Source organism: Acomys minous, assembly GCF_964271855.1.
Source record: "Acomys minous genome assembly, chromosome: 5".
NCBI lineage: Eukaryota > Metazoa > Chordata > Mammalia > Rodentia > Muridae > Acomys > Acomys minous.
This window is the reverse complement of record NC_140494.1, coordinates 3,214,809-3,242,680: the sequence shown is the minus strand read 5'-3', so window position 1 is coordinate 3,242,680 and position 27,872 is coordinate 3,214,809. Positions and strand designations below refer to the sequence as shown.

The window sequence follows — 27,872 nt, the reverse complement described above, 5'->3', positions numbered from 1 at the left end:
CCCCCCCACACACACACACACACCATCAGACGCGGCTGCACAGGAAGGGGACTGGTGAAGCCCCCCCCCACACACACACACACCATCAGACACGGCTGCACAGGAAGGAGACTGGTGAAGCCCCGACGGGAAAGCTTATTCCTCCTCACAGTCTTCACGCTGGGGCCGAGACACACATTGTTTCTAGATTTCCAGATTCTTTTTAATTTCTCTTTTTCATTTTAATTTTTTAAATTAAACATTTTTTATTTTTACATATACATTTATATTATTATACATATATATAATAAACTACCTATAGCAAGAAGAACCATGGCACAATCAGGAATTATATAAATGTTACTTTCTTAGTGTTTTTGGATATTTGTATTTGACAGTCTTGAAGAAAGCACCTTTCCTATCTTGGTGCATCTAAAATTCTGAATGTAAATAAAATATCTATCATATCTCATCATTATCAACTTATAACATCTATCTAGACCTAAAAACATCTTAACCCCTAAGCAACTAAGCTTAATTGTAAAACTAAACTGTCTGGTCTTCAACCCCATCAGAGACTTGAGAAGGAATAAAACTGATTACCTGAGTGAACCGCACTTTTAAGCTACAGCTCAGGTATCACAATGAGTGACACGTAGAGGCCAAGAAACTCCCTGAAGACGGCAACCCTGCCAGCCTGAGCTTACACAAGTCTGCAAGCAGCCATGGTACCATGGGTTTCTTCCTTTAAAGTTCCAGGGTCCAGCCTACATTCTGGTAGACTCAACGGCAGCCATGGCTCTATAGTCTCCAAATACCCCTGAGAACTTCCTCAATGTCCTCTAGCTGTTTAACTTCATTTGTGCTCACCTGGGGAAACCACCGCCGAGTTCAGCAACTCTGTACACTCCGGAGAAGACGCAATGGGCCTTATTCACCTCCACCTGCTCATACCCATGCTACCCAGCCTTGGATGCTACCTCTCTTTTCCTTTCACCTTATATCTCAAGAGATGTCCACACCCAACTTCCAGGAACGACCGAAAGCTACAGAGACCATTCAACTACCAGATTCTGTAATAAATATCATCCGCCTCTGCCTGGCAGGAGCATGGCCATCACAGTGCCTCCCTCGGCTCTCCCGAGTGCTCAGCTCTGTGGCATCCTCCCACACTCCTCCATCTAAAAGCAAACCTTCAGATCCCTGTCCACATCCTCGTCAACAGCCTCCTGAAAACCCGTGCCTGACCCTCCAGAAGGAGCAGGCAGAGTCACTGCCACCAGACAATCTGTGTAAGACAAGGGTGCAGCCCTACTGCGAGCACCCGACAGCCATGGGGCAGGCTTGCACCTCACTGCCAGAACTCTCCATTCTTGTAAAATGGCAGTTCATACCTACACCATTCATCAAAGATAAATGTTTTTCCTACTCAATTTTCACAGTTGTGTAACATGTTTCAAATCAACCCCTTCTTGAAAAAGATGTATCCTGATATAAATATACTATCTTCCTTTTTATAAAACCATCTCCACAGCAAGTGTTACTTGAAAAGCTACAATACTAAGACCCTACAAGACATGTCAGCTTCCCTTTAAAATGAGGCAAATGACATTCTTATTACGAACCAAATTAAGCCAGTTTTTTAAAAACTGTGTGTGCTTACTACTCTTAATGTAAACATTCAATGTTTTACCGTAGGGCCTCAACACTGAAGACAGTGACAATCCTTTGGAGTTATTAACTAAGCAGAAGAAAAATGTATCATCTTGATAAATTTACAAAGGGAAGCAGAGTCACTGTAGAAACAGTAACCCACAGTGCTAGACTGAACAACAGCACTGCGCTTGGTGTTCTCTGGACTAAACAGCAGCACTCCTCTCTGTGCTCTCAGACTAAGCAACAGTACTCCTCTCTGTGCTCTCTAGACTGAGCAACAGCACTCCTCTCTGTGCTCTCTAGACTGAGCAACAGCACTCCTCTCTGTGCTCTCAGACTAAGCAACAGTACTCCTCTCTGTGCTCTCAGACTAAGCAACAGTACTCCTCTCTGTGCTCTCAGACCAAGCAACAGTACTCATCTCAGACTAAGCAGCATTCAGCTAAGCTCTTGACGTATCTGTATAATGAACTAGTTTTTTTCTTCCCAGAAGACAAAGGCTGTGAAGAAAATAAGCCATTCTTTACAATGACCTGCATGTACAGGGTACATTACATGTACGTAATTTAAAAATGTATGCTCTTAGCCAATTTTATAATAGTCTTTCAGAACACAGAAGGGAATTCCCATACATTCAAGTCCTTGCTTTATAGGAATGTGACTTAAGCTATTACTCAGAGTTGACATATATTGATATGCCACATAAAAAATGTTAGGAGGGGTTAGGGAGATAGCTCAGTAGCAGGATGTTCGCCTACTATATGAGGGTCAGGATCTGATCTTTAGTACCATCATTTACCCTCCCCTTAGATACACACACACATATATGTACATATGCACACATACATTTATTGCCTCTAATGTACATAACAATAAATGAGAACTGGAAAAAAAGTATCATTAAACATTATCTTAGTCACTGTTCCATTGCTATGAAGAGACACAATGATCACAGAAACTCTTATAATGGAAAACATTTTATTGGGGCTGGCTGACAGTTTCAGAGGTTTGGGGATGGCATGAAGCATGGTAGCACACCAGCAGACCTGGTGCTGGAGAAGAAGCTAAGAGTTCTACATCGAGATCCAAAGGTAGCAGGAAGAAAGAGACCCTGGACCTGGCTTGGGCCTTTGAAACCTCAAGCCCACCTCCCGTGACACACTGCCTCCACATCTATTTTACCAAGGCCACACCTCCTAATCCTTCTCAAGCAGTGCCACTCCCTAATGACTAAGCATTCAAATACGTAAGCCTATGAGGACCATTCCTATTCAAACCACCATAGACATTAACACAAAGAAACTGACTTCAGAGAAACCAAAACAGAAGACAAAGCAGACATATAAAACTCAAACTGCAGCAGCCCACTTAATGTGGGAATGTCATAGCACATACAGGACTCCTCAAGGTGTCCCTATTTCCCTTGCTTTATCCAAACATGACTTAGAAGAGGAAAGTCATTTTCAAAGGTTTAGTTCCTAGGGGATTACTAAAGAAATCACGGATGTGGAACAGCTGGCTGCCCAAGATGGCAGTTAAATGCCATGTTATTCTGATCTACTCCTGAGTGTCAGAACACAGCTGAGAATCCAGGGAGTAGCTGATTGAAAAGGAAGTGGTAGCAGCTGTAAGTCTGATCAGGTGACTAGATCACCTGAGCTATGTGTGGACAAGCTGTCCGTTAGTGCTGGCTGTGCCAGAAGCACAGCATGCTTTACCACCGTTATCATAACCGTCTTTTCTCCCAGAAGCTGAGCTTTTGGCAGTTCCTTTCCCTCCTACTCTGTGGACTCTACACAGCACAAAGCGGTTTCTATCTAGAGTTGAGAAGAGTGTGGTGAGCACGCCTTTAATCCCAGCACTCAGGAAGGAGAGGCAGGTGGATCTCTGTGAGTTTGAGGCCAGCCTGGTCTACAAAGCAAGTTCCAGGACAGCCAGAGATACACAAGAAACCTTGTCTCAACAAACAAACAAAACTCCCACCTCTACCTGGACATGTCTCCTGTCAGTCTAAAACCCTGATGGCGGCCCCAGTAACGGCTCGCAAGAAAGCTATCGACTCAGCAACTTAAAGAAGCTCTCATTTCCTTGGGATACTTGTTTTTATTAGTTTCTGAACAGCCCATTTCTGTGGTTGACTGGAGACAGGAATTCAATGTAGCCAAGGCTGGCCTCAAACTCACCATCCTCCTGCTGCAGTTTCCTAAGTCCTAGGATTGCAGCATGAGGGCTTTAAAATGAACAAGATACATGAGTAAACTCTTACTTTTGAGAATTATATTCTCAGCTAGGTCAAGTCAAGGCTGTCCTCAGCTAGGTCAAGTCAAGGCTGCCCTCGGCTAGGTCAAGTCAAGGCTGTCCTCAGCTAGGTCAAGTCAAGGCTGCCCTCAGCTAGGTCAAGTCAAGGCTGTCCTCAGCTAGGTCAAGTCAAGGCTGTCCTCAGCTAGGTCAAGTCAAGGCTGTCCTCAGCTAGGTCAAGTCAAGGCTGTCCTCAGCTAGGTCAAGTCAAGGCTGCCCTCAGCTAGGTCAAGTCAAGGCTGTCCTCAGCTAGGTCAAGTCAAGGCTGTCCTCAGCTAGGTCAAGTCAAGGCTGTCCTAAGCTAGGTTAAGTCAAGGCTGCCCTCAGCTAGGTCAAGTCAAGGCTGTCCTCAGCTAGGTCAAGTCAAGGCTGTCCTCAGCTAGGTCAAGTCAAGGCTGCCCTCAGCTAGGTTAAGTCAAGGTTGTCCTCAGCTAGGTCAAGTCAAGGCTGCCCTCTGCTAGGTTAAGTCAAGGCTGCCCTCAGCTAGGTTAAGTCAAGGTTGTCCTCAGCTAGGTTAAGTCAAGGCTGCCCTCAGCTAGGTCAAGTCAAGGCTGTCCTCAGCTAGGTCAAGTCAAGGCTGTCCTCAGCTAGGTTAAGTCAAGGCTGTCCTCAGCTAGGTCAAGTCAAGGCTGTCCTCAGCTAGGTCAAGTCAAGGCTGTCCTCAGCTAGGTCAAGTCAAGGCTGCCCTCAGCTAGGTTAAGTCAAGGTTGTCCTCAGCTAGGTCAAGTCAAGGCTGCCCTCTGCTAGGTTAAGTCAAGGCTGCCCTCAGCTAGGTTAAGTCAAGGTTGTCCTCAGCTAGGTCAAGTCAAGGCTGCCCTCTGCTAGGTTAAGTCAAGGCTGCCCTCAGCTAGGTTAAGTCAAGGTTGTCCTCAGCTAGGTCAAGTCAAGGCTGTCCTCAGCTAGGTCAAGTCAAGGCTGTCCTCAGCTAGGTTAAGTCAAGGCTGCCCTCAGCTAGGTTAAGTCAAGGTTGTCCTCAGCTAGGTTAAGTCAAGGCTGCCCTCAGCTAGGTCAAGTCAAGGCTGTCCTCAGCTAGGTCAAGTCAAGGCTGTCCTCAGCTAGGTTAAGTCAAGGCTGTCCTCAGCTAGGTCAAGTCAAGGCTGTCCTCAGCTAGGTCAAGTCAAGGCTGTCCTCAGCTAGGTCAAGTCAAGGCTGCCCTCAGCTAGGTTAAGTCAAGGTTGTCCTCAGCTAGGTCAAGTCAAGGCTGCCCTCTGCTAGGTTAAGTCAAGGCTGCCCTCAGCTAGGTTAAGTCAAGGTTGTCCTCAGCTAGGTCAAGTCAAGGCTGCCCTCTGCTAGGTTAAGTCAAGGCTGCCCTCAGCTAGGTTAAGTCAAGGTTGTCCTCAGCTAGGTCAAGTCAAGGCTGCCCTCTGCTAGGTTAAGTCAAGGCTGCCCTCAGCTAGGTTAAGTCAAGGTTGTCCTCAGCTAGGTCAAGTCAAGGCTGTCCTCAGCTAGGTCAAGTCAAGGCTGTCCTCAGCTAGGTTAAGTCAAGGCTGTCCTCAGCTAGGTCAAGTCAAGGTTGTCCTCAGCTAGGTCAAGTCAAGGTTGTCCTCAGCTAGGTCAAGTCAAGGCTGCCCTCAGCTAGGTTAAGTCAAGGCTGCCCTCAGCTAGGTTAAGGCCAGTCCCTGGAGAGGAGGGATTAAAAATAGAGGAAAACCTAAAATAGGAGTTCATACCATACCATTCATTAGCTTGCTAGTCCTTAGCTATTTTCAGCCTTGATTTATTCATTTATTTTTATTATTAGATAATTTCATACATACATAGAATGTGTCTTTAACCTCCAATTTCTTCCCTAACCCTTATCACCACTTCCTCCCAGTTTACCTGTTTTTAACCCACAGAGTCTGCTCACTGCTGTCAGTGTGCGCACAGGTGCAGGGCCACTGACCACACATGGGGTAGCCTCGCAAGGGCCAGTCCCTAAAGAAAACCCAGGTGTGGTCTTGGCCACTGTAACCTTATGATCATTTTATTTCTCAAATTGTCATTTCTGCTTCTGAGCACAAGTCTGGAGCTACACTACAGACCCTAGAAAGCATTACTCACTGGTATCTGTGACTCCAAACTACCTCCTCCTCACAAGGCGAGTACAAAAGTGGTCATCAGTAGTAAAGCAGATTTTAAAACTAAGTGCAGCTTGGCTATAGTGGCACTCGCCTGTAACCCCAGCACCTGGGAGATCAAGGCAGAGAATTAGAAGTTCTAGCTTATCATCAGTGGTACATACAGTTCCATGCTAGACTGAGCTAAAAATAAAGATTTACCATCGATTGAAGTGTAGTTATTAAAGGGAGGGGGCCTTGAAACTTTGTCTCAAAAACACAAAACAAATTAATTTAAACAAATAAATTAATAATTAAAATAAAAAGCAAATGCAGTCCTCTAAAATCTCCACCATGAGACAGCCTGACAGCAGAAGGCCACCACTTCTCACTCGCCTATACCCTAGTGAGTCCCACATGCAGACTTTGACAATGAACAACTGCATTTCTAATTAAAATCGACTGCCATCTATGTAAAAATGTCCTTTTCCAAACATTTATTTTAAAAGCATAAAGAAAACTGTTACTAATAATACAAAGCCACTTCTACCTTGGTGAGTCTAGCTAGAATTACGTATTTAGTAGTAATTACCTCCCGCCTGCCAGAAGCCTGGCAATAAAGGATATGAAAATGTTGGAACTTCAAAATAACCATTACAATTTTAAGATAACTTTTGTTTTGTTAGATGCATTTCAGTTTCCTTAGGAGAAACCAGCAAAGCTCACATTGAGAGTAAAGTTACAATTATGTATAAAGGAAGCAAAAAGAAAAAAAAAACCTTCCATTCTCAAATATTCATCCATGCTGAGCTAATTTCAGACTGTTTTCAATGCCAGAGTTTACTCACACTTGTAAATAAATACTGTCAGTCGGGTATAAACTAGAGTCATTGGCCACCCATGGAGGAAGTTTAATGACCAGTGACTGCCTCAACTGTCAGTTCCTTTTCATAGTAATTGAAACAAAGAGGGGGAGGCTCAGAGCCTGAGGAAGGCGACAGCGGAGAGGAAAGGAAAATGCCAAGTGCTTAGACAGGACAATGGGACCAGGAAGAACGGAGCTGAGGGGAGAGGAGCTGGGGGGAGAGGAGCTGAGGGGAGAGGAGCTGGGGGGAGAGGAGCTGAGGGGAGAGGAGCTGAGGGGAGAGGAGCTGAGGGGAGAGGAGCTGAGGGGAGAGGAGCTGAGGGGAGAGGAGCTGAGGGGAGAGGAGCTGAGGGGAGAGGGGCTGAGGGGAGAGGGGCTGAGGGGAGAGGAGCTGAGGGGAGAGGGGCTGAGGGGAGAGGAGCTGAGGGGAGAGGGGCTGAGGGGAGAGGAGCTGAGGGGAGAGGGGCTGAGGGGAGAGGGGCTGAGGGGAGAGGAGCTGAGGGGAGAGGGGCTGAGGGGAGAGGAGCTGAGGGGAGAGGGGCTGAGGGGAGAGGGGCTGAGGGGAGAGGGGCTGAGGGGAGAGGAGCTGAGGGGAGAGGAGCTGAGGGGAGAGGGGCTGAGGGGAGAGGAGCTGGGGGGAGAGGAGCTGAGGGGAGAGGGGCTGAGGGGAGAGGGGCTGAGGGGAGAGGAGCTGAGGGGAGAGGGGCTGAGGGGAGAGGGGCTGAGGGGAGAGGGGCTGAGGGGAGAGGAGCTGAGGGGAGAGGGGCTGAGGGGAGAGGAGCTGAGGGGAGAGGAGCTGAGGGGAGAGGGGCTGAGGGGAGAGGGGCTGAGGGGAGAGGGGCTGAGGGGAGAGGGGCTGAGGGGAGAGGGGCTGAGGGGAGAGGGGCTGAGGGGAGAGGGGCTGAGGGGAGAGGGGCTGAGGGGAGAGGAGCTGAGGGGAGAGGAGCTGAGGGGAGAGGAGCTGAGGGGAGAGGAGCTGAGGGGAGAGGGGCTGAGGGGAGAGGGGCTGAGGGGAGAGGGGCTGAGGGGAGAGGAGCTGAGGGGAGAGGGGCTGAGGGGAGAGGGGCTGAGGGGAGAGGAGCTGAGGGGAGAGGAGCTGAGGGGAGAGGAGCTGAGGGGAGAGGAGCTGAGGGGAGAGGAGCTGGGGGGAGAGGAGCTGAGGGGAGAGGAGCTGGGGGGAGAGGAGCTGGGGGGAGAGGAGCTGAGGGGAGAGGAGCTGAGGGGAGAGGAGCTGAGGGGAGAGGAGCTGGGGGGAGAGGAGCTGAGGGGAGAGGAGCTGAGGGGAGAGGAGCTGAGGGGAGAGGAGCTGAGGGGAGAGGGGCTGAGGGGAGAGGAGCTGAGGGGAGAGGAGCTGGGGGGAGAGGGGCTGAGGGGAGAGGGGCTGAGGGGAGAGGAGCTGAGGGGAGAGGAGCTGAGGGGAGAGGAGCTGAGGGGAGAGGAGCTGGGGGGAGAGGAGCTGAGGGGAGAGGAGCTGAGGGGAGAGGAGCTGAGGGGAGAGGAGCTGAGGGGAGAGGAGCTGAGGGGAGAGGAGCTGAGGGGAGAGGAGCTGGGGGGAGAGGAGCTGAGGGGAGAGGAGCTGAGGGGAGAGGAGCTGGGGGGAGAGGAGCTGGGGGGAGAGGAGCTGAGGGGAGAGGAGCTGAGGGGAGAGGAGCTGAGGGGAGAGGAGCTGAGGGGAGAGGAGCTGAGGGGAGAGGAGCTGAGGGGAGAGGAGCTGGGGGGAGAGGAGCTGAGGGGAGAGGAGCTGAGGGGAGAGGAGCTGAGGGGAGAGGAGCTGGGGGGAGAGGAGCTGAGGGGAGAGGAGCTGAGGGGAGAGGAGCTGGGGGGAGAGGAGCTGGGGGGAGAGGAGCTGAGGGGAGAGGAGCTGAGGGGAGAGGAGCTGGGGGGAGAGGAGCTGGGGGGAGAGGAGCTGAGGGGAGAGGAGCTGAGGGGAGAGGAGCTGAGGGGAGAGGAGCTGAGGGGAGAGGAGCTGGGGGGAGAGGAGCTGGGGGGAGAGGAGCTGAGGGGAGAGGAGCTGAGGGGAGAGGAGCTGAGGGGAGAGGAGCTGAGGGGAGAGGAGCTGAGGGGAGAGGAGCTGAGGGGAGAGGAGCTGAGGGGAGAGGAGCTGGGGGGAGAGGAGCTGGGGGGAGAGGAGCTGAGGGGAGAGGAGCTGAGGGGAGAGGAGCTGAGGGGAGAGGAGCTGGGGGGAGAGGAGCTGGGGGGAGAGGAGCTGGGGGGAGAGGAGCTGGGGGGAGAGGAGCTGAGGGGAGAGGAGCTGGGGGCCTTGGGCAGTAATAGTAAGAGCCCCGTGCACACACATGCATCATCTACAATCCACACACTTCAACATCTGTGTAGAGCCCAGCTCAAGAGGAGGGTGCCAGATAAAGTGGAAAAGCACTGGCTCGGGAAGTCTGTACTTAGACTACTAAATTACACTACCAGGTAAAAACCATATTATTATACAAAAGAGTTGGCCAATTCAGAAGAAATGCTCTGAGTTTTAGTGTCAGCTCCTGATAATTAAGATAAAAATTCATGGAAAACAATCATTTCAGCCACCAGCTAGAATTCCTATGTCAAAATTTTCAAAGTAACTATTTTTCCAAGAGCAAGGCCCATAGTTTTACACTCCTGCTACTAGTAAAACAATACTTTATAGAGTACCTAAAATTATTCTTCAGACATACTGGTATATACAGAGCTACTAAGGACTGATCCAATAACAGATGCATCATTACATGCAATAAATACGACTATGGTAGATTTCCTATTATAATGAAGAGATGTCATAATACAGGGTGAAAATCAATGCAACACATCAAAAAAGAAAAAGGCTTATTAGTCCTTTCTAAAAACATGTGATAAAAGTAAAAGCCTTGAGCACAGCTGACATCAAGGAGCTCTGTCTGATTCAGCAAACATAATGACAGTACAAATTTCAAGGGACCATTTGGCTACAGTTTTTATCTTACAGTGAAGCATTATATCTCAAACCCTAGTTTTGCAAAAAGGCACCAAAGCCATGGAAAAGTACAGGAATAACAGAAAGAGAAAATGAAAGCGGGGGGTGGGGGAGGGGGGGAATCTCTCTCAACTCCTTGAGAAATTGGATCACAAAACTGAGCCAATGATTTTGGTGTTTATATAACTATACTTTGCCTTAAGAAAACCCAATATACAAAAATTCAGAATAAGTGGACATTTGTCAACTATTCACATTAAATTCATTCATTCTTTAACTAAAAAAATTTATGCTGAACTCCCATAAATACATACCTTAAAATACAATTTTCAATAGCTGTATAACATATTAATATGAAATACTGTCTTTCTCTAAGCAAAGATTCACTAAACAGCCTTCTCATATTCAATTTTTTAGAGCTACACCAATAAGAACAGCAAGCATAAGATCTGAGAGTCTAAAGAATAAGAAAATAAAAAAAATTTAAAAAGATCTGAGAGTCTGACTTTTGCTTGTAAGCATTCAGGAAAAGAACTTAATGAAAAGACTCCAGAAAATCATCTTTGCTAGACTAGAAGATAGCACTGTAGTCTCCCCAAGCTTCGGAAAGCTCCTTGCCATGCACTCTTTCAGAGGATGCTAAGTGTGAGGATGCAGGCTTCCAAACCAGAACATCCAGGAGGCTTATAGCCCACTGGAGAAGAGCCTGCAGAACTCTGCACTCGCAGGGTGACAAAGCAGGGTTCAGGGATGGTTTTCTTAAGTCACACTCAGAACAGCAAACTGCAGACACTGGCCATTCTTCTGCTCTTGATGAGGAGCTAAAGCAAGTTTGCTTTTAATAAAGCGTGCCCTTTCTGGATCACTGACACACATCTGTATACATTTGCTATCTGCTATTTGGTTGTATAGGCTCAAACTCCCAGAATCCATGACAAAGGTAAGAGGCAACAATCACTATGAAGATTCCTCAGATAAAAGTTTGTGAAACGTCTCATTTCCTGTTTTTCTATATGCCAAGTGTGTCTAAAAGCTTACTGCTGGTCATTACTACAAATAGTTTGTGTTCAGTAAAGGTATCTACAGCTCCATCTGCTGACCAAGTCCTAACCCTACAGGAGAAAGGCACGGTGGGTACTACCCTACAGGAGAAAGGCACGGTGGGTACTTTTTAAACTCAGCCACTTTAAAAAAAAATAATTATTTTCCTTTTAATTTTATCTGGGCATTTTTCCTGCACATGTGTCTGCCCGTCACTTGTGTGCCTGGTGCCTGAAGAGGCAGAAGAGGCTCTGGCGCTCCCGGAGCTAGAGTAACAACAGCCTGATGTGAGCTGCTACGGGGGTGTTAGAATCAAACCTGCTCCTCTAGAGAGCAGCACTGTGAGCCAACTACACAAAATTCAGAAGCAGGAGAATCCAGGCAATTCCTGCCAATCTAGAAAGGCCTTTAAATTTTAAATTTTATCCTTTTTGATAGAGCAAGGAAATTGGTATTTTTTAAAACAGCATTATACACTCATTAACACTTTTGCTTATCCTATGGTTAAAGCCAATCTAACAACTGTCTTACATCTCAGAAAAACTGGGTAGGGGAGAGACCTCTTCTGAATTTAGTGTAACATTTGGTCCCTATTTTAAATAACAGAAGCACTCAGCAGATTTTTTAGTTCGAGTTCAGTCTAGTGTACAAAGTAAGTTCCAGGACAGTCAAAACTATATAAAGATACCCTGTCTCAAGAGGGAAGTGAAGGGGAGCAGAGGTTGTCAACTCAACTTTTGAAATATTCCTTGGTCTATATTAAAAATAAGGCTAGGGGGTTGGAATTTAGCTTAATGGCAGAGCGCTTGCCTAACAAGCACAAAGCCCTGGGTTCAGTCCTCAGCTCTGGGAAGGAAAAAAAAAAAAAGACAAAATAGCCAGCACTTGGGGAGGAAGAGGCAGGCGGATCTTTGTGAATTCAAGCCCAGCCTGGTCTACAGAGCAAGTCCAGGACAGCCAAGGCTACACAGAGAAGCCCTGTCTCAAAAACAATTAATTAAGTAATTATTAAAAAGGGTCTAGGAAGAGATGGCCCTGCTCCTGGCCAGCTGCAGCACTGGAAAAACTCGCCAGAAGCAGCGTTGCAGAGCGTAGTCTGGTGGTGTGGGTGCAGGAGAGCTGGAGCGCTGACCAACCCTGCTACCACCCAGGGCTTTGAACTGGCCCACTCCCAAGCCTACACGATCTATGAGCTGCTGGAGCACAGGAAACGGCTGGTCCTACAGATCCAAAGCTGTAGGTCTCCAGACACAGGGGAACAGCAGGGTATCTGAGAGGAGTCCCGGTGAGGATCCAGTATTTATAGTGTAGAAAAATCCAGAAGCCTCTAACCAGACCCGTGATTCACTGCAATGAACATCTGCACGTAGGAAAGATGTGTGGACAAAAGGGTGTCCTGTGGGACAAACTGCAATTTCCATGACAAGATTTTTTGTTTTTGTTTTTTATTTTCTTTTGGGGGAGAGGTTGCAAGAGCAGAGGGCAGATATAAAAAGCTTTTTTAAAAAGGCAGGGGGGTAGAGAGGTGTCTCCTTAGGCCAGACATAGTAGCACAAACTTTTAACCTTAGAACTTGAGAGACAGAGGCAGGTGCAGGGGGATCTCTATGAGTTCAAAGCTAACATCGTCTACATGGTGAGTTCCAGGACAACCATAGCTACACAGTAAGACTCTGCCTCTAAGGGGATTGTGTGGGGGTAGGTCACACCCAATCTTTAAATACCACCACGAGACAAGCTGAAGACACCAGGAGAGACACCTTTATACCACGCCATTAGAACTGAGCCCTACCGAAGACAGGCGGCCTCCAGCTTTTCATGGCTTACTTTCTCTAGACTAAAGATGATACCTGCCAACATCTGGCAGCCTCAAATCCAACCTGTGAATTCTTACTACATCTGTCCAGGCACACCAAGGACTTGTAAAACCCTGGCCATGTGTGCATTTATCTGGATACAATGCTCCAGCCTTCACCAGCTCCCCTCGGCTTCCACTCTGTCCTTGTAAGACAGGCTGGCTGTCTCCCTGCGACTGCATCTGCTCTGCCCTATCACAAGTACAGCTGTCTTGCTCTCTGAAAACAAATCTCCCATAGATTTTGCTTGCTCTAGTCCAGGTTACCAGAACCAACTGAGTGAGATGGCAATGCTATTTGCTAGCCTCCGGCATCATCCTGCTGTAGGAAAAGGACAGCATTGTCTAGAGACCAGAGGAAAAGTGGAAGCTTCAGTGGCCTAGTGGCACCAATAGCCAAAATTAAAATGAGAGTAAAGGACAATGCCTATCAAAATGACAGGCGTAGCCAGAAATGTGTTTACTCTCAGAGGCTAAGGGCCAGCTCGTGGGGCCAAAAAGAATGGCAGAACCAGAAACCTGCCCCTCCTGCAGCATCCCTGTACTAAGATGGCAGGGATCATCAATGACGTTAGACTCACGTGATGAAAGGCTGCTGGGAAATAAGATAGTCACATATCTGAAGGGTCAACTTAGTAACCCCAAACTGGAAAACATAACTTTCCAGGGAGAGACCTGGCAGACCCGACCTTAACCTGTGTCATGAGGAACTAGGTAGACAATCTCCTTGTTTATTGAAAAGACCAAAAGCATGCTGTGCAAGAACTCTGGTAAGGTAGCCTCATGCTTAACTTGCTGGACAGAAATTCAAGCAGAGGGGGACACATACTAGACTGATGAACTGCATGTGCATGCATGTGCATACACAGGCATATACTCTCAGTACATGCCCTGCAAACACATGTAATAACACAAACTTTAAAAGATACAACACAGTAGTATCTGTCTGTGCTGGAAGTCACAAAACGAGAAAGGAGCCATGGAGGAGCTAGGAAGAGGTCATGAAGGGGGTGAGGAGAAGAGCATAGGAAGGCTAGCTGGAAGAAGAAAGGGAGCCAGACAGGGAAAGGGACCATTTGAGAACAAAGCTTATGACACATAAATATGGCAATGCCACTACTAAACCCAATGCGTTGTTTGCTAGTCAATTAATTTTAAGAAGACTTAATACAATCCTTTGTGAGTGGCTGTGAACAGCTTAAATCGGCCCCCGTGATGGATACAGGATCATGTTCCCTGCAGCCATGCCTAGCGTGCTTCCTGATTCTTCCCAGCCCCTCCACATTCCATCCCATTCAACCTCTTGAGAGACCATCAGAGCCTTCTTTAGTCTTCTGCACCTTTGAAACACATACCAAAACGTTTAGAGAAAGAGCTATCGTTATGAAAAAGCTGAGTTTCAATCAGTAGACAGTAAGCTGAGGCTTAAGTTTCAATGGCAACCTACAAATTTTTTTCATAGATAATTAAGATCTCTAAATAACTGCAACTCACTCTGTGTGTCCTTGGAAAACATTCACAGAGTGGATGGAAGGGTCCCTGAAATCCCAGAGGCGGAAAGTTGTGTCACGGGAGGAAGTCACCACGAGCCGCTGGGTGGGGTGAGTGCAACAATGTGTTAACTCCTGGTCATGCCCTACAACCAAATACAACAAAAATACAAGTCAGCCACCTGCAGACACACAATTAGAATGAAGCTTTTTTAAAACACAAGAGTCAAAAACATCCATCATCTTTACAGGCACCTCTAGCAGCTGATGGAAAAGTAAACCTTAAAGAATTACTTAGTGGTGTGGAAGGCTGTACCCTCAGATGCCTGAAGAACAGCTATAAAAAAGTGGGGAACTAGATGCATCATAATTCAATTTCTGGTCTTAACAGTTAGAAGGTCAGGCAAATTAACAGGCTGACGACAACAAAAATTAATAGTATAATTTTATGGGCCCTTAGAACCACATCCTGTCTTACATTTGGACAGAACTTCTAAGTATAACATTCTATAAATGGGCTTTACAATAGATCAGAGAGAATTCCACATATGTAACTAACATCTCTAAATCAGTCAGCTTTGTGTTATTCAAAAGAAAGGCTGTCCTCAGTGGCCTGGTCTAAAGAGCTAGAACCATTCAAAAGACCAAGGTCCTCCCAGGAGCTAGAGAATCTGGGCTGCAGAGGCATGCTCCTGCCAGCCTGGAAGCCTGCATCCTGCTACATGGGAAGGGACTTTGAGTGGGACTCCTGGATGCTCAGGACAGAACTGACCCTAAGTGACCATAGTAAGAAAGTATGGCCCCAGACACAAGGCTACAAGAAACTGGATAGGTTTTCCAGCACCCAGTGAGCATGGAAGGAGACTGAAAGTCCAGAGGCTCTGCCCAAGCCACACCTTCACTTCAGCCACACAGCCCCTCACCGCTGAGGAGCAGCCGCCATGGACACAGAAAGCCTGACAAGGAAACCGTCAAGGTAATGGACTCCTATTATTTAAGCTTGTTTTTGGTTTTTTTTTTTTTTTTTTTTTTTGGTTTTTTTTTTTTTGTTTGCTTGTTTGTTTGTTTTGCTCTGCCTGCATGGCAGAAGAGGGCATTAGATCTCATTATGGATGGTTGTGAGCCACCATGTGGTTGCTGGGAATTGAACTCGGGACATCTGGAAGGACAATCAATGCTCTTAACCTCTGAGCCATCTCTCCAGCCCCTTAAGTTTGTTTAAAAAAAAAAAAAAGTGGTAAGAGGATTGTCCAAGAGAGTAAATACCAATAAAACAATCATATTTTGAATTTTGAAACACTACATGCTTCAGTAAATCCCCTGAAGATAAAGTACATTTAGCTATGAAGAGATCTATTAATAAGAAAGGATCTTCAAAAATGACAAGGAAAGAGCCAGGAGCACTAAACAGAGTCCTGGCCTGAAAGTCATTTGTAAGCTCAGATGTAAAAACAGCCCAACTAGGGAGAATTTCAGGTGCTCACAGCAAGATACCTGTCAGAGAGTGAACAAGTTCAGATGTCTCCACATCATACAGGTTGGCAGTTCTGTCCCATGAGGCTGTCACCACTTGCTTCCCACCAACCAGCCAGTCAGCAGCAATAACCACGCCCTGATGGCTTTTGAGAGATGTCAGCGGGACTCGGACAGTAGGGCAGTCACTGGACACATCTCCATCGACATCAGGCTCGTCTTTATCAGAGCACTCTATTTCATCTTCGCCAGAAATTTGTTGCTAAAGGTAAAAATCAGAAAAGAATCACATTGTGGGAATCTTCAGGGTTTTTTTTCTGACAATGCTACACCATTTATCTTTCTAGATTTATCACCATTAGGGCTAATGCAAGCACAGTATCTGATATGTCGCCAGTGTTTAAGGAATGCTTCCTCAATGTTAAGGCTTAGCTATAAAAGGAAGGCCAAACAATCTGAAAAATATTAAAGCCACTATGGCATCAAAAGACCAAAAATTCATTTTCACTAATCAATAAAACAGCAAATAAAGCAATTTCAACATTTTCATTTTTACCACTTATTAGAAATATAATATGAAATCTTAAAAATACATTAAAAGTCAATAATACAGCACAATACAAAAAGCATTTTGGTTCTTAGGAGCCTGTTTAAAATATGTAAACTTCTAAATTATATTAACTTAGAATTCCAGTGTTCTAACAATGAAAGATCATTTGACTTTTCTGTACCAACTAAATCTTTTGTTAAAAGCCAGATAACATAAAAATGTAACAGCCAGTCTATACTCTAGCTCTGTTTGTTTGTTTGTTTGTTTGTTTGTTTGTTTGTTTTTCAAGACAGGGTTTGCTCTTTGCAGCCTTAACTGTCCTGGACTCACTTTGCAGACCAGGCTGGCCTTGAACTCCCAGAGATCTGCCTGCCTCTATCTCCCAAGTGTTGGGATTACAGGCGAGCGCCACCACGTCTGGCTTTTTATACTCTAGCTCTTAAAGAAAATGTTTATTCACTCAATAAATATTGATAAACTGCCGTGCTGTTTATACAGGAGAAGATGGTGCTTATTCTAAATGATACAGATGTTGGCGTAAACACAACTGGCGAAGTTCCTGTCCTCAGAGAAAGAGAGAGGCTACACACACTCACAAAGCACACACATATGGGCTAGTGTAAGAATGAATGTCACATGTGTGTACATATTAGTCTGAGTATATGTTAACAATACACAAGGAAGTATGTCATTTGTGTCGTCTGTATTCACATGGCATGGGATGCATGGGATATACACAAGCAGGGAGGTGGTAGTGGTGCTCTGAAGAAAAAAAGAGAGGGAAGGGAAGAGACATACAGCTGAAGGGCTGTTGTCTTACACAGAATTACTGAAGAAAGACTAGCAACAACTCTGTCCAGTTATGAAGAACAGAGGAGAAGAAGGGCAGGCAGATGCTGAAGGAACAAGTACAAAGTCCTCTTTTCTCTGCTACATCACTGGGCTTGCTAGTATGTGAAGGGCCAGGGAGACTAGCAGGGTGGGAGGCAATGGAGCAGGTGGTGTGGTAACCTGGTAGGCCATGGAAGGACTCTGTGCTCTATTCTGCATGTGGTGGAAAATCTGAATTAACTGTTAAACACAGGAAAAGGAAAGGGGCCTGATATATGCTAAACTGTATCACCCACAAACTCCTATGCCAAAGCCCCCAATCCCAAGGCCTCAGAATGTGACCCTATTAGAAAAAGAGCCTTTAAGAGGCAATTAAAATTAGGCTGAGTGGTGAACCTAATCTACTATGACTGATGTACCATAGTAAAAAAATTACAACAGTTACAAGGGAAAGATCATGGGAGGGCAGGGTGACAAGGTGACCATGCACTAGGCAAGGACTGATCCTTCTGCTATCGTGCTCTTACACTTCCCGTCTACACAGTGATAACATACATTTGAGGCTGAAACCACCAGTCCCAGGGAGCACCAGAGAAAAGTGACTACAGGAAAGAGAAGTCTAGATGTGAGTAGTAATAATGAAGGTGAGAAGAAAAAGATTAATACTTTCCTCAGGAAAGCTTCAGAATTTGTCAACATACAGCCACATGGAATACACACACACACACACACACACACACACACACACACACACACACACACACACACACACGCACGCTAAAGGTATATGGTCCAACATCATGAGTGGATGATGACCGCACAACTAAAATGAGCAACAGGGTAAAAGCAGCAGCTGGGGACATCCAGAGTCCAACAGAGACACCCGACACCCAAGCAAGCAAGATATTAATTAGATGACACCTGAAATCTGCAGTCAGGAGGAAAGGCACAGTAACAGCTGGTCCTGGAAGCCACAGATGCTGAGTGAGACCGATGAGGACCAGCACAGCAGAACCACAGGTGGGCAGCAGACCCACGAGTACACCAGTGGGTGGAGCATCAGAAAGCTACGCAACAAGACTTAAGTCAAGGGAAGCAAGAAACAGGAGGAAAGGGCATCTGCTAGCATTCCCAGCAGCAGCTTCAGCAGCAGGAGCCATGAAGGCAGCACTGATGACTGAGGAACAGCAGAGTTGTGGCGACACTAAGCTAGACAAGAGTGTGACTCTGGAGGAAAAGGTAAATTCTCACATGACATACCTGAAAATGTGGGCATGGGAAGGAAAGTCAGTGAGGAAGCAGTTGTGAATGGCCTCTGGGACAAATGTGTGCTGAGTGTACGCACCATTCTAATGACAGAGGGAAGCACAGCAGGAACATCATCAGGAAGAGAGGAAATAGAACTCTAATGACGGGAGCAAGAATTATCAGGCTATGCTAAAAATCTGCTAAGACTGCAGGACGCATGAGAGCACACAGGGTAGAGTGTCTCTTCAAGGAAGCCACATGTGAGTGACATGGGAAGAAGGGGAGCTGGAGGAAAACAGGTGCAGCCTGGGAAAGGAAAGAATGTGATTACCATGGCGCTCTAAGCACAGACATGTTCACAGAGGCTAGAGTGCAGGAGTGTAGGAAGCCTAGAAAGGTTTGCAAAAGGAACCCGGAACAGACCCTCTAGTTCAGGAATGAAAGCTTATGACTATTATCACTGCACTTTGGAGGCTGAGACAGGGCTACTACAAGTTCAAAGCCAGCCAGAGCTAAACAGTGGGCCACTTCAAAAGCAAACAACAGAAGGGCAGAGGAAACCCTGCAAAGAAAGCACTTCATCTCAGAAGCAAAGCGTGAGCCACTGAGGTATCAGCATGTCCATTATTCTAGAAAAATGAATCCTCATCAATTCTGGAAAGGAAGCAGTGGTGGGCAGCCATTAGATTAGATTCAACTGGCTCAAACATGTTGAGAGCCTAGAAAACTGTGGAAAGGTTAAAGGTCAGAAAAATCCTTTCCCTTCTGCATGAGACGAGAGCTTCACTCCCAAGTTGTGCCGTTCAAGAGAAGAATGGCTCCTGGCAGGTAAACATACCAGGACAGGAAGTGCTGCTACAATCACAGGAAATGCCTGATGGGAATGCTGCAGCAATGCTGTAGCTCTGAGCTCAGTGTCTGGATGCCTTCCGTCTCTGCTGTTGTTGGAACTGTTCAGAAGGCCCTGGTTCCTTATCGTGAGGTTTCTCAGCTCCCACGCCTGCACCCAGGGAGTCTTACACTCCTACACCTGTACTGCTACACAGCTCTGGCTGGCTCTGTGGACAAGGGTCTCTTTGCTTAGATAATGAACATGGCTCCAGCACAGAATATGGAATGAGACATCTGACACACTGCCTTGTCTGTCTGGCACTTCCTGGGTTAATTATGGCCAATGGTGGTCCATAGGGGAACTCAGTAGGTAGATATCTCTCCTGTATGCTACATAACAGTTTCCCAGTGTGCAGAAAAGATTGAACTGAATCCTTAAGATTTCATAGAGCAGCTAGAAACAGAATAGAAAGACAAAAGAGTGTGTCACAGAGAATTCCAAAATTCATGACATTTTGTTAACTGCTGACCTCCTGACCTACAACAGTGATCACAATAGGCTTTCAATAATAATAACAACAACAACAACAATAACAATAATAACAACAACAACATAAGAAACACCTTGGATGGAGTTACACATAGAGGAAAGGATTTCAGGATCTGAAGGTTAAGACCATATACATGACATAGGCCATGTGTAGGGTTAAGCACATATTCCACTGGAGAGACCACACCAAAAAGGCTCAAAAAAACTCTGAAACCTCATTAGAAGATGCATTGATATAAGTTAACTGTAGAAGACAAAAGTTCATGATGAAGGTACCAACTAGTTGGCTGTCTGGTGAGAGGTCTTTCCCTGCCTAGCAAACAGCTGCCTTTCACATAATGGTCAAGAAAAAAAGGCAGGCTCTCTGGTGTCTTAAGGATACTAGTATCAGATCAGGGCCCCACCCTATGGTGTAACTTAAACTGAACTACTTTCTTAAAGATATTAACTCCAATTAAAGCCCCAATAGCATAGAAATTTTGGGGTGACACTAAATTGTGGTGGTTTGAATAGGAATGCCCCTCCAACACCATATTTGAATGCCTGGCCTATAGGGAGGGCACTATTAGTGGGTGCGCCCTTGCTGTAGGAAGTGTGTCACTGTGGGGCCAGCGTTGTGGTCTCAAAGCTGAAGCCAGTTCTCCCCCTGCTGCCTGCAGACCAAGATGTAGAACTCTCAGCCCCTTCTCCAGCACCATGGCTGCCTGTATGTGGACCAGGCTTTTGGCAATGATGACAACGAGCTGAAGCTCTGAACTGCAAGCCGGCCCCAATTAAATATTACCTTTATAAGAGCTGCCATGGTCATGGTGCCTCTTCACAGCACTAGAAACCCGAAATTAAAGCCAGGCATGGTGGCGCACACCTTTAACCCCAGCACTCAGGAGGCAGAAGCAGGTGGATCTCTGTGAGCTCGAGGCCAGCTACAAAGCAAGTCTAGGACAATCAGGGCTGTTACACAGAGAAACCCTGTCTCAAAAAACAAAAACAAAAACAAAATAAAGAAACCCTAAGTTAAGCCACCAATTCATAACATTCTAACCCTGGGCCTCCAAGTTACAGAGCTTTCTTACACTGGAAAATAAATTTATTCTATTCCAAAACATCAACTCATTCCAGCATTAACACTAAAATCTAAAGTACAGTCTTAAGAAAATACCATCTAAATTGAGAGGTCTGCATGAGAATCATGCCCAGACAAAAATCCCTATCTAGCTATAGACTACAGAAAACAAGTTATATTTGTCTAAAGTACAATGCCACAGAGGTTAATTCTATTCCAAAAAGGAGCAAAAGAAAAGAAGGGAAGGCAGCAGGTTCCAAACAAACCCCAAACCTAGCAAAGTAAATTCCATTAGATCTTACGTCTCAACAGCAATGCTCTTAGGCTCCATCCTTACCTTTTAGACCCACTAAAGTGGGATCTTTACCATGACAGCTAGCTGGGCCACCCCACCCCTGCTGTGGCACCAAGCTGCTTTATCCTGCTCTCCACCTCCACCACCACCTCCACCACAGCCACCACCTCCAGAACCACCACCACAACCACCACAGCCACCACCTCCACCACAGCCACCACCTCCACCACAGCCACCACCTCCAGAACCACCACCACAACCACCACAGCCACCACCTCCACCACAGCCACCACAACCACCACAGCCACCACCTCCACCACAGCCACCACCTCCACCACAGCCACCACCTCCACCACCACCACCACCCTATGGCCCCACACCAAAGAGAGGTCACATATAGTGGCACATGACTGTAATCCCAGGTCTAGAGAGGCTGAGGAAGAATGCAAATTCTAGGCCATTCTGTTGGGCTACAATGAAATCATGTCTTTCAAAAAGAAAAAAGAGGGAGAGAAAGGAAAATAAAACAGAGAGGCAGGGAGGATGAAAACCAAGAAGGAGGATGAAGACCTTTGAAAATGAGGAAGAGCCAACCTCAGGACTATGATAGGGGTGACAGCCTTGGCAGTTTCCAAATCACTTTCAGATCCTTGTTTCCCTGTCTAAAGGAAGTCACATGTTCATAGCTAAGAAGTTCCATTTTCTGGTGCTTTGAGAAGCCAGCACTGACAGACTTCCTCCATGTCATCTGTTTCCTTTACCCTAACAGTATAAATCCCATCTGTCTCTAAGATGGCTGATTAAATTCACAGTTCGCATCTACACTAGTCTTTTAAAATATCGGTCAGTTAAGCCACATTCAACCATACCAGAAACTATCAGCTTATTCTAACATTTGCAAATATCCAGAGTCTTGCATGAGTAGACCAACAGAGAACTGTCAGAGTAACTAAGCATGCTTACACTAGTGTCGGCAACAGGCTGAGGTGTTGGAAGCTGTACCACATATCTCCAAATATGAGCAGTCTGATCTCCAGAAGCTGAAGAGACAAACGGGGAGATTATTCACAGGCACACCATGCATAAAATGTGTTCTTTCCTACACCATGACCAAATACCAACCATGCTTTTCTAATTTAGTGATCATTTAGTAAAATAAATATTTTTAGTTAAACAGTGATTTCACACTGTGCAAGGCTATTAAGAATAGAACATATGTACAAAATCAGGATTATAATTGCTATTACTAAAGAAAATATTTCACCTTTCATCTTAGAAAAATTTTGAACGTTAAGAAAAATTATGTAGAGATTTTATTTTTAATCTATGTAATAAATATTCTATTGCATTATACTTGTGATATAACAGAGTCTGAGATGTTTCAGGAAAGTGAATGACACTTTCATCCATTCATTAGTAGTAGGACATCACAATTTGCCAGGTGCTGTTTACGTTACTGTTAGCACTATTTATTTGTGTTGCTTTCCTATTCCTCTCCTTTCTAGCCTTAGTTTGCCAAGACGATGCTTTGACTAGGAATGAAAGACTAAGGACAGCCCCCGGGACCCTGAAGGCCTCTTCCACCCCACAGTGCTTACTCTTACCCTCAGCACAGCCGTCGGTTTCCCATCTTCTCTTCCCTGCTGCAAAGCTTACCTCCTCACATTACACGAGCTGACAGTGAACTCCTTAGGGCCAAAATCAACTGACTGTCCTGACTTGACAATGTCTCTCCAATCCACACTACATAAGAACTACCGTCTAATTTCTCTTCTCCTCTCTCTGTCTCAAAGTTCGCATTGGTTCCTTTGTAGATGTCACTTGTGTTCACCGCTCCTTTCTACGCCTTCCGTTTAGATCTAGACGTACCCACCTGCCACTGGTCTAGTCTCACCCCTCCACCAATCATATAATGAGCCTTCAGTGTGTTTCCCACTTTAACTCCTCAGATACATATTGAGGTAAATATTGGCTCTGATCCTCTAGGCCTGGGAAATGATTCAGAATAACCTTCCCACTACATCCCATCACATGTGAAAAGTCTCACCAAAAAGAGCAACCACTGCACACCACACATTAAAAGCATCCAAGCTGGGCTCCTTCCTAAACACTTCCACCCAGGCCCGGCAACTTGCACGCTCTATGCTGGGGTCAGCAGACTATGGTCCACGGGAAAAGGGCAAATGTTTCCCCATTTTTGTAAATGAACAGTAATGTCCCTTCACCTGCTGCAGAGACACACTTTGGTGCTACAAAGGGACAGAGCGGAGACAAGTGTCATATGGTCGGTCAAAGATAAATATTCCTATTAACTATTCTTTTACAGAAGCACACCAACCTCTGGCCCATCAAAGCCAAAACATACTCTCCAAGATTATCGCCTATATCCCCAAACACGACTCCACAGCCACCTGACAATTTTATAGAAATAATTCTCAGTACAACAGGCTACCTTCCAAAAGCAGCAACAATGTTTGTTTGTTTGTTTGTTTGTTTTGTTTTGTTTTCCAAGACAGGGTTTCTCTATATAGTCATGGCCGGCCTGGAGCTCACTCTTCACTCTGCAGACCAGGCTAGCCTTGAACTCAGAAATCCACCTGCCTCTGCGTCTCTCTTGAGTCCTGGAATTAAGGGCATTACCACCACTCCTGGAGCCAGTCTAAAATGTGATGCATACAAGCTACCGTAGCCTAAGTAAGTTACCTAAAGGAATGAAAAGAACTCATAAAATGTCTACTAAAGATTGTCTAATTTTCATAAGTACCATGGATAACTCTGATAGTACTAACAAAAGAATATAAAATTTATACCTGTTTTAAGACTATTAATTTCATTCAAGAGAGGAAAAAAAATCAACATACCAGTAAGAGCCAACTGCTCTGAGGGATGAAATTTTATAGAATTTACTGCAAAATAAAAATATTACAAGAACAGGTTTAAAATAACAAAAACGTGTTTATTTATTAGCTATTGTACGTCTTAAAAAGTTAATTGTAAATTTTAAAAACTATGATAGTTGGTTCATTAGATCCTGACTTGATTAAACTATTAATTAGTGTACATGTTAGAACAGAGGCATAATAAACAAAACTCAAGTATAAACCTGCTGCTAAGCAACAGGATATACAACAAAGAATATTAACAATCTACATTTTAAACAGGCAAGTAATTTAGAGTTAAAATAAATCAAGATAAACAATGAAAACAAAATTATTTGATGAGACACAAAAGCAAACTGTAGTGTGCAGGCACAGCCCACTGGCCTCACCCTGCGTCTTCCAAGCTTACAGAACCCTGATCTAGCCCATGACAAATGAGACCCCAGAAAAGGGTTCCAAGCAGACTCAAAAGGGAGTGGGGTTATTAGGTTCCTGTCCTCTCATTTCTTATCTACATTTAGGATACTCAAGGGTAAGTTTTGGCAATGTCTTCTGAGGAAGGTTTTATTTTCTTAATAAAGGAAGCAATAGCTAACAGACTCCCAGTACCTAGTACCCCTTCAGCCTGCCTCCCTCCCTGCCTCCCTGTCTCCCTCCCTCCCTCCCTTCCTTCCATTCAAATGGGCTGTCTTAATGGGAGGTCAGCAAGTTAAGAAGCCTGAGTCTGCCTGAATGGGACTGGTCAGGTACTGAAAAGATCCTAAGCCCATCCCTCTACCTAAGGCTCACATAAAGCAAATCCTGAGTTTTAGAATGAACACGATCATTAGTCTGACCAGGGAGCCGAACTCAATTTACTCTGGGAAGAACCAACCTTCATGTCTCTGCCTTGTACTGAAAATGCTTATCCCTTAGACAGAATGTTGTGAAAATTCTGCCAAACCTCAAAAAATTATGTTAGTATAATTTTGTTAGCTATGCTTTTAAAATGATGTCTTATTCTAAAACTACATAAAGAGAATTCTATTTACTTTCAATACTGAAATATAAATAATATAGAAAACTTGGGTAAATTGCTGTCATAAGTAATAAATGTAAGCTATATTGCTTAAAATAAACAAATTTATTTTAAAAATGAATTTGGGACAGGAGGCTGGAGAGATGGTTAAGAGCTCCTACTATTCTTATAGAGAATCCAGAGTCAGCTCCCAGCATCCACACAGCCGCTGACAACCTGCTGTAATTGAGTTCCAAGAGACCCAACACCCTCTTCTGGCCTTCCAGGCACGAGGCACACATATGGTGCATATATTTTTTCAGGCAAAATAATATACATAAAATAAAAATAAATATATATTTTTAAAAGACATGTAAAGTAACACATGTTCTATAAATGTTTACCGTATTTTTGAGTCCCTAGTGTATATTCTAGGCACTGTACTATAAACTAAGAAGGACTAGTGAAGGGACAACAGAGACAGGTAGCAGCAAGAACAGCCAAGGAGAGAAGGTCCTGAGGAAGAGAAGAGCTGGGGGTCTCTGACTTAGAGTCCTTGCCTCAGAGGAGGTCCAGGTGATCAGGAAGGTGCTGGTAAAAGGAGGAGTCACCTATGGGTGTGGCTTTGTTGAGTCTATATAAGTGAGCTTAGGCTAAACTCCAATGGGAACAGAGATATTCAAATGACACTTGTGTCCCTCCCTTTGGCTACCAAACTGTAACCTTCTGTCCACTGGGGGGAACACTGTGATTTGATAGATATGATGGAGTCCAAAAACAAAAACCTCTAAAAACAAAAGAGGCTTCCACTCTATGCATATAAATTCATCTAGGGATAAAAAATTCAGGACTGCAAAGAGTGGAGATCTTACATACCACAAAAAAGACTCTTTCAAAAGTAAAGCTCTTTCATCCCCCTTTTTCTTCAGCTGAGACTTAGCAAAAAGTTTCAGTAAGAGAATGAAGGCAACCTGGGGCCGAAGTCCCTTCCCTAGAGGCTGCCTCAGCACTAACCTTCTATTATGTTCTAGTCTTTGTCTTATTGATTTCTATGAACTGCTACAATAACCACAGGCAGAGTGAAGAATACACACACACACACACACACACACACACACACACACACACACACACACGCACACACGGACCTACATGTGCAATTAACAAGCCTATCCATCAAAGCTAAGGATCAGTGTTAGCTGGCAGCAGAGGGTGTAACTAGGTAAGCAACCCTGCACAGAGACTAGATGAAGACATGCTAGGTGGAAGAAATTTACAAACACTTGGGATAAAAATACAAAACTAAAATTTGGTCGAAACTGTTATACTCAAATATAATTGAAAGGGCAGAAGAGACCTACTATAAAATATTACAGACTACAGACCCAAATACCCAACAGTGGGAGCATCCTGTATTTTGCTTGATCAGAGTATTACACATCAATCTCTAACACGTGGTTTATAGTAACTGTAAAGCTACAGAACGTAGACTGATATGCAGCACCACCTAAGCGCTAAGCTTTTTCCCTGTGCTACTTATACAAGTTAAAGAACAGTTTATTCTAGGCTCTTGACTGCATTACACTGTCTCATGACCATCAAGATACTAAAATGGTAAATCAAGTATAAAACTTTCTACCAATATTGTTAATATTATGAAAAAGTTTTAAAGGAACCAGAGGAAATACAGCTTCTGATTGTTGTGCTCATTTAGGTAAATGCTTACCTGAGCCCACATGGCCAGCATATTTGACAAGACATTTGCCAGTCTCTATGCTCCACAACAAAGCCGTGTGATCTACAAGATGAAGAAGCCATAACTTAGCCATCACTAATTTTACAGTCCCTTTAAAAATACAGTCACACTCTTAAAATGGTAAGTCCTATCACCCCTAACAGTTATTTTTATGTTGTGTGTATGGGCATTGTGCATGCACGTCTGTGTATGCAGTACTCGTGAAGGACAGGAGAGGGCACTGGATCCACTAAAAGACAGTTGTGAGCTACCCAGTGGTTGCTAAGAATCAGAAATGGAACCTGAGCCTCTGGAAGAACTGCCAGTGCTCTTACCACGGAGTCATCGCTCTGGTCCCCCAGATAGTTCTTGCATCTTTGATTCTACCACTTTGTACAATTCAACTGACCTGAGAAATGGCTCCAGATCAGAGAGGCTGTGGCTTGTCTGAAGCCACAGAACTGGAAATGGACAACTGACTTGGTTTTCTAGACCATTACACCGAGACCATCATATGTGCAACTGGCACAAAGAAGTCACAGGTTCCATTATTTTATCCAAGTATTAGCACTTTTCAGAGCACACTGTAATTCTCAAGTTCAATTAGCCTCCAAAGTTAGTTAAATTATATGAAATAATGGCTATTCCTTTGGACCTTACCCTCCCACCGGTATTAAAATGGGAAAATTCTGGGAAGAACTACTTGCCAATTATAAAAAAAAAAATTCAGAAAATTAAAAAGAATCCCCTCCTTTTTAACTAACACTCTCAAAGCATGCAAGATGTTTACATGTGAGAACAAGTGCACACAGGAGAAGAACCTCTCAATACTCTAACTGTATTTCTTGTTCTTTTACTGTTTAAAATCAGAATCTAATGAGAAAAGGAACTTCCACAAGCTAAGAACGTCAGTTTTAACCACCAACCATCATTCTTAATCTTAGCAATTTGTACCTGAAGAGTTACAAAAATATGAGACGAAGCTAAGCTTTCATCAACTACCACGCTATGGTGAGATCTACCCTGTGATCCCCAAGAGCCAACTCCTCTGACAACTCAATACGCTGGAGAATATGCACTCTGTGGTTGCTTATGTAACACTTTCCCTTCATTGCTGGAAGAAAAATTGCACATCTGATTTAAAAAAGAACAAAGTCAATCAAAAACACATCTTATGTTTAAAAAATATCACACCTCAGTTGTTTCTACCATTCAAATACTGACACCCACACATAATTTAGCTGAAGCAAATATCCC

At 45.0% G+C, this 27,872-nt stretch overlaps 1 protein-coding gene across 5 annotated transcripts in view; it reads right to left on the bottom strand.

Annotated features, from left to right (window-relative positions):
- WDR37 (WD repeat domain 37) overlaps positions 1-27,872 on the bottom strand; it is a 64,954-nt gene that overhangs the window by 13,113 nt on the left and 23,969 nt on the right. For all 5 annotated transcript variants that reach the window (XM_084783504.1, XM_084783505.1, XM_084783503.1 and 2 more), the window contains 5 exons: positions 26,607-26,678; positions 23,866-23,910; positions 21,968-22,044; positions 15,658-15,898; positions 14,168-14,309 (listed from right to left, as the gene is read on the bottom strand). In XM_084783504.1, coding sequence (XP_084639630.1) covers positions 14,168-14,309; positions 15,658-15,898; positions 21,968-22,044; positions 23,866-23,910; positions 26,607-26,678 — 577 coding nt within the window. The remainder of the gene's footprint in view (positions 1-14,167; positions 14,310-15,657; positions 15,899-21,967; positions 22,045-23,865; positions 23,911-26,606; positions 26,679-27,872) is intronic.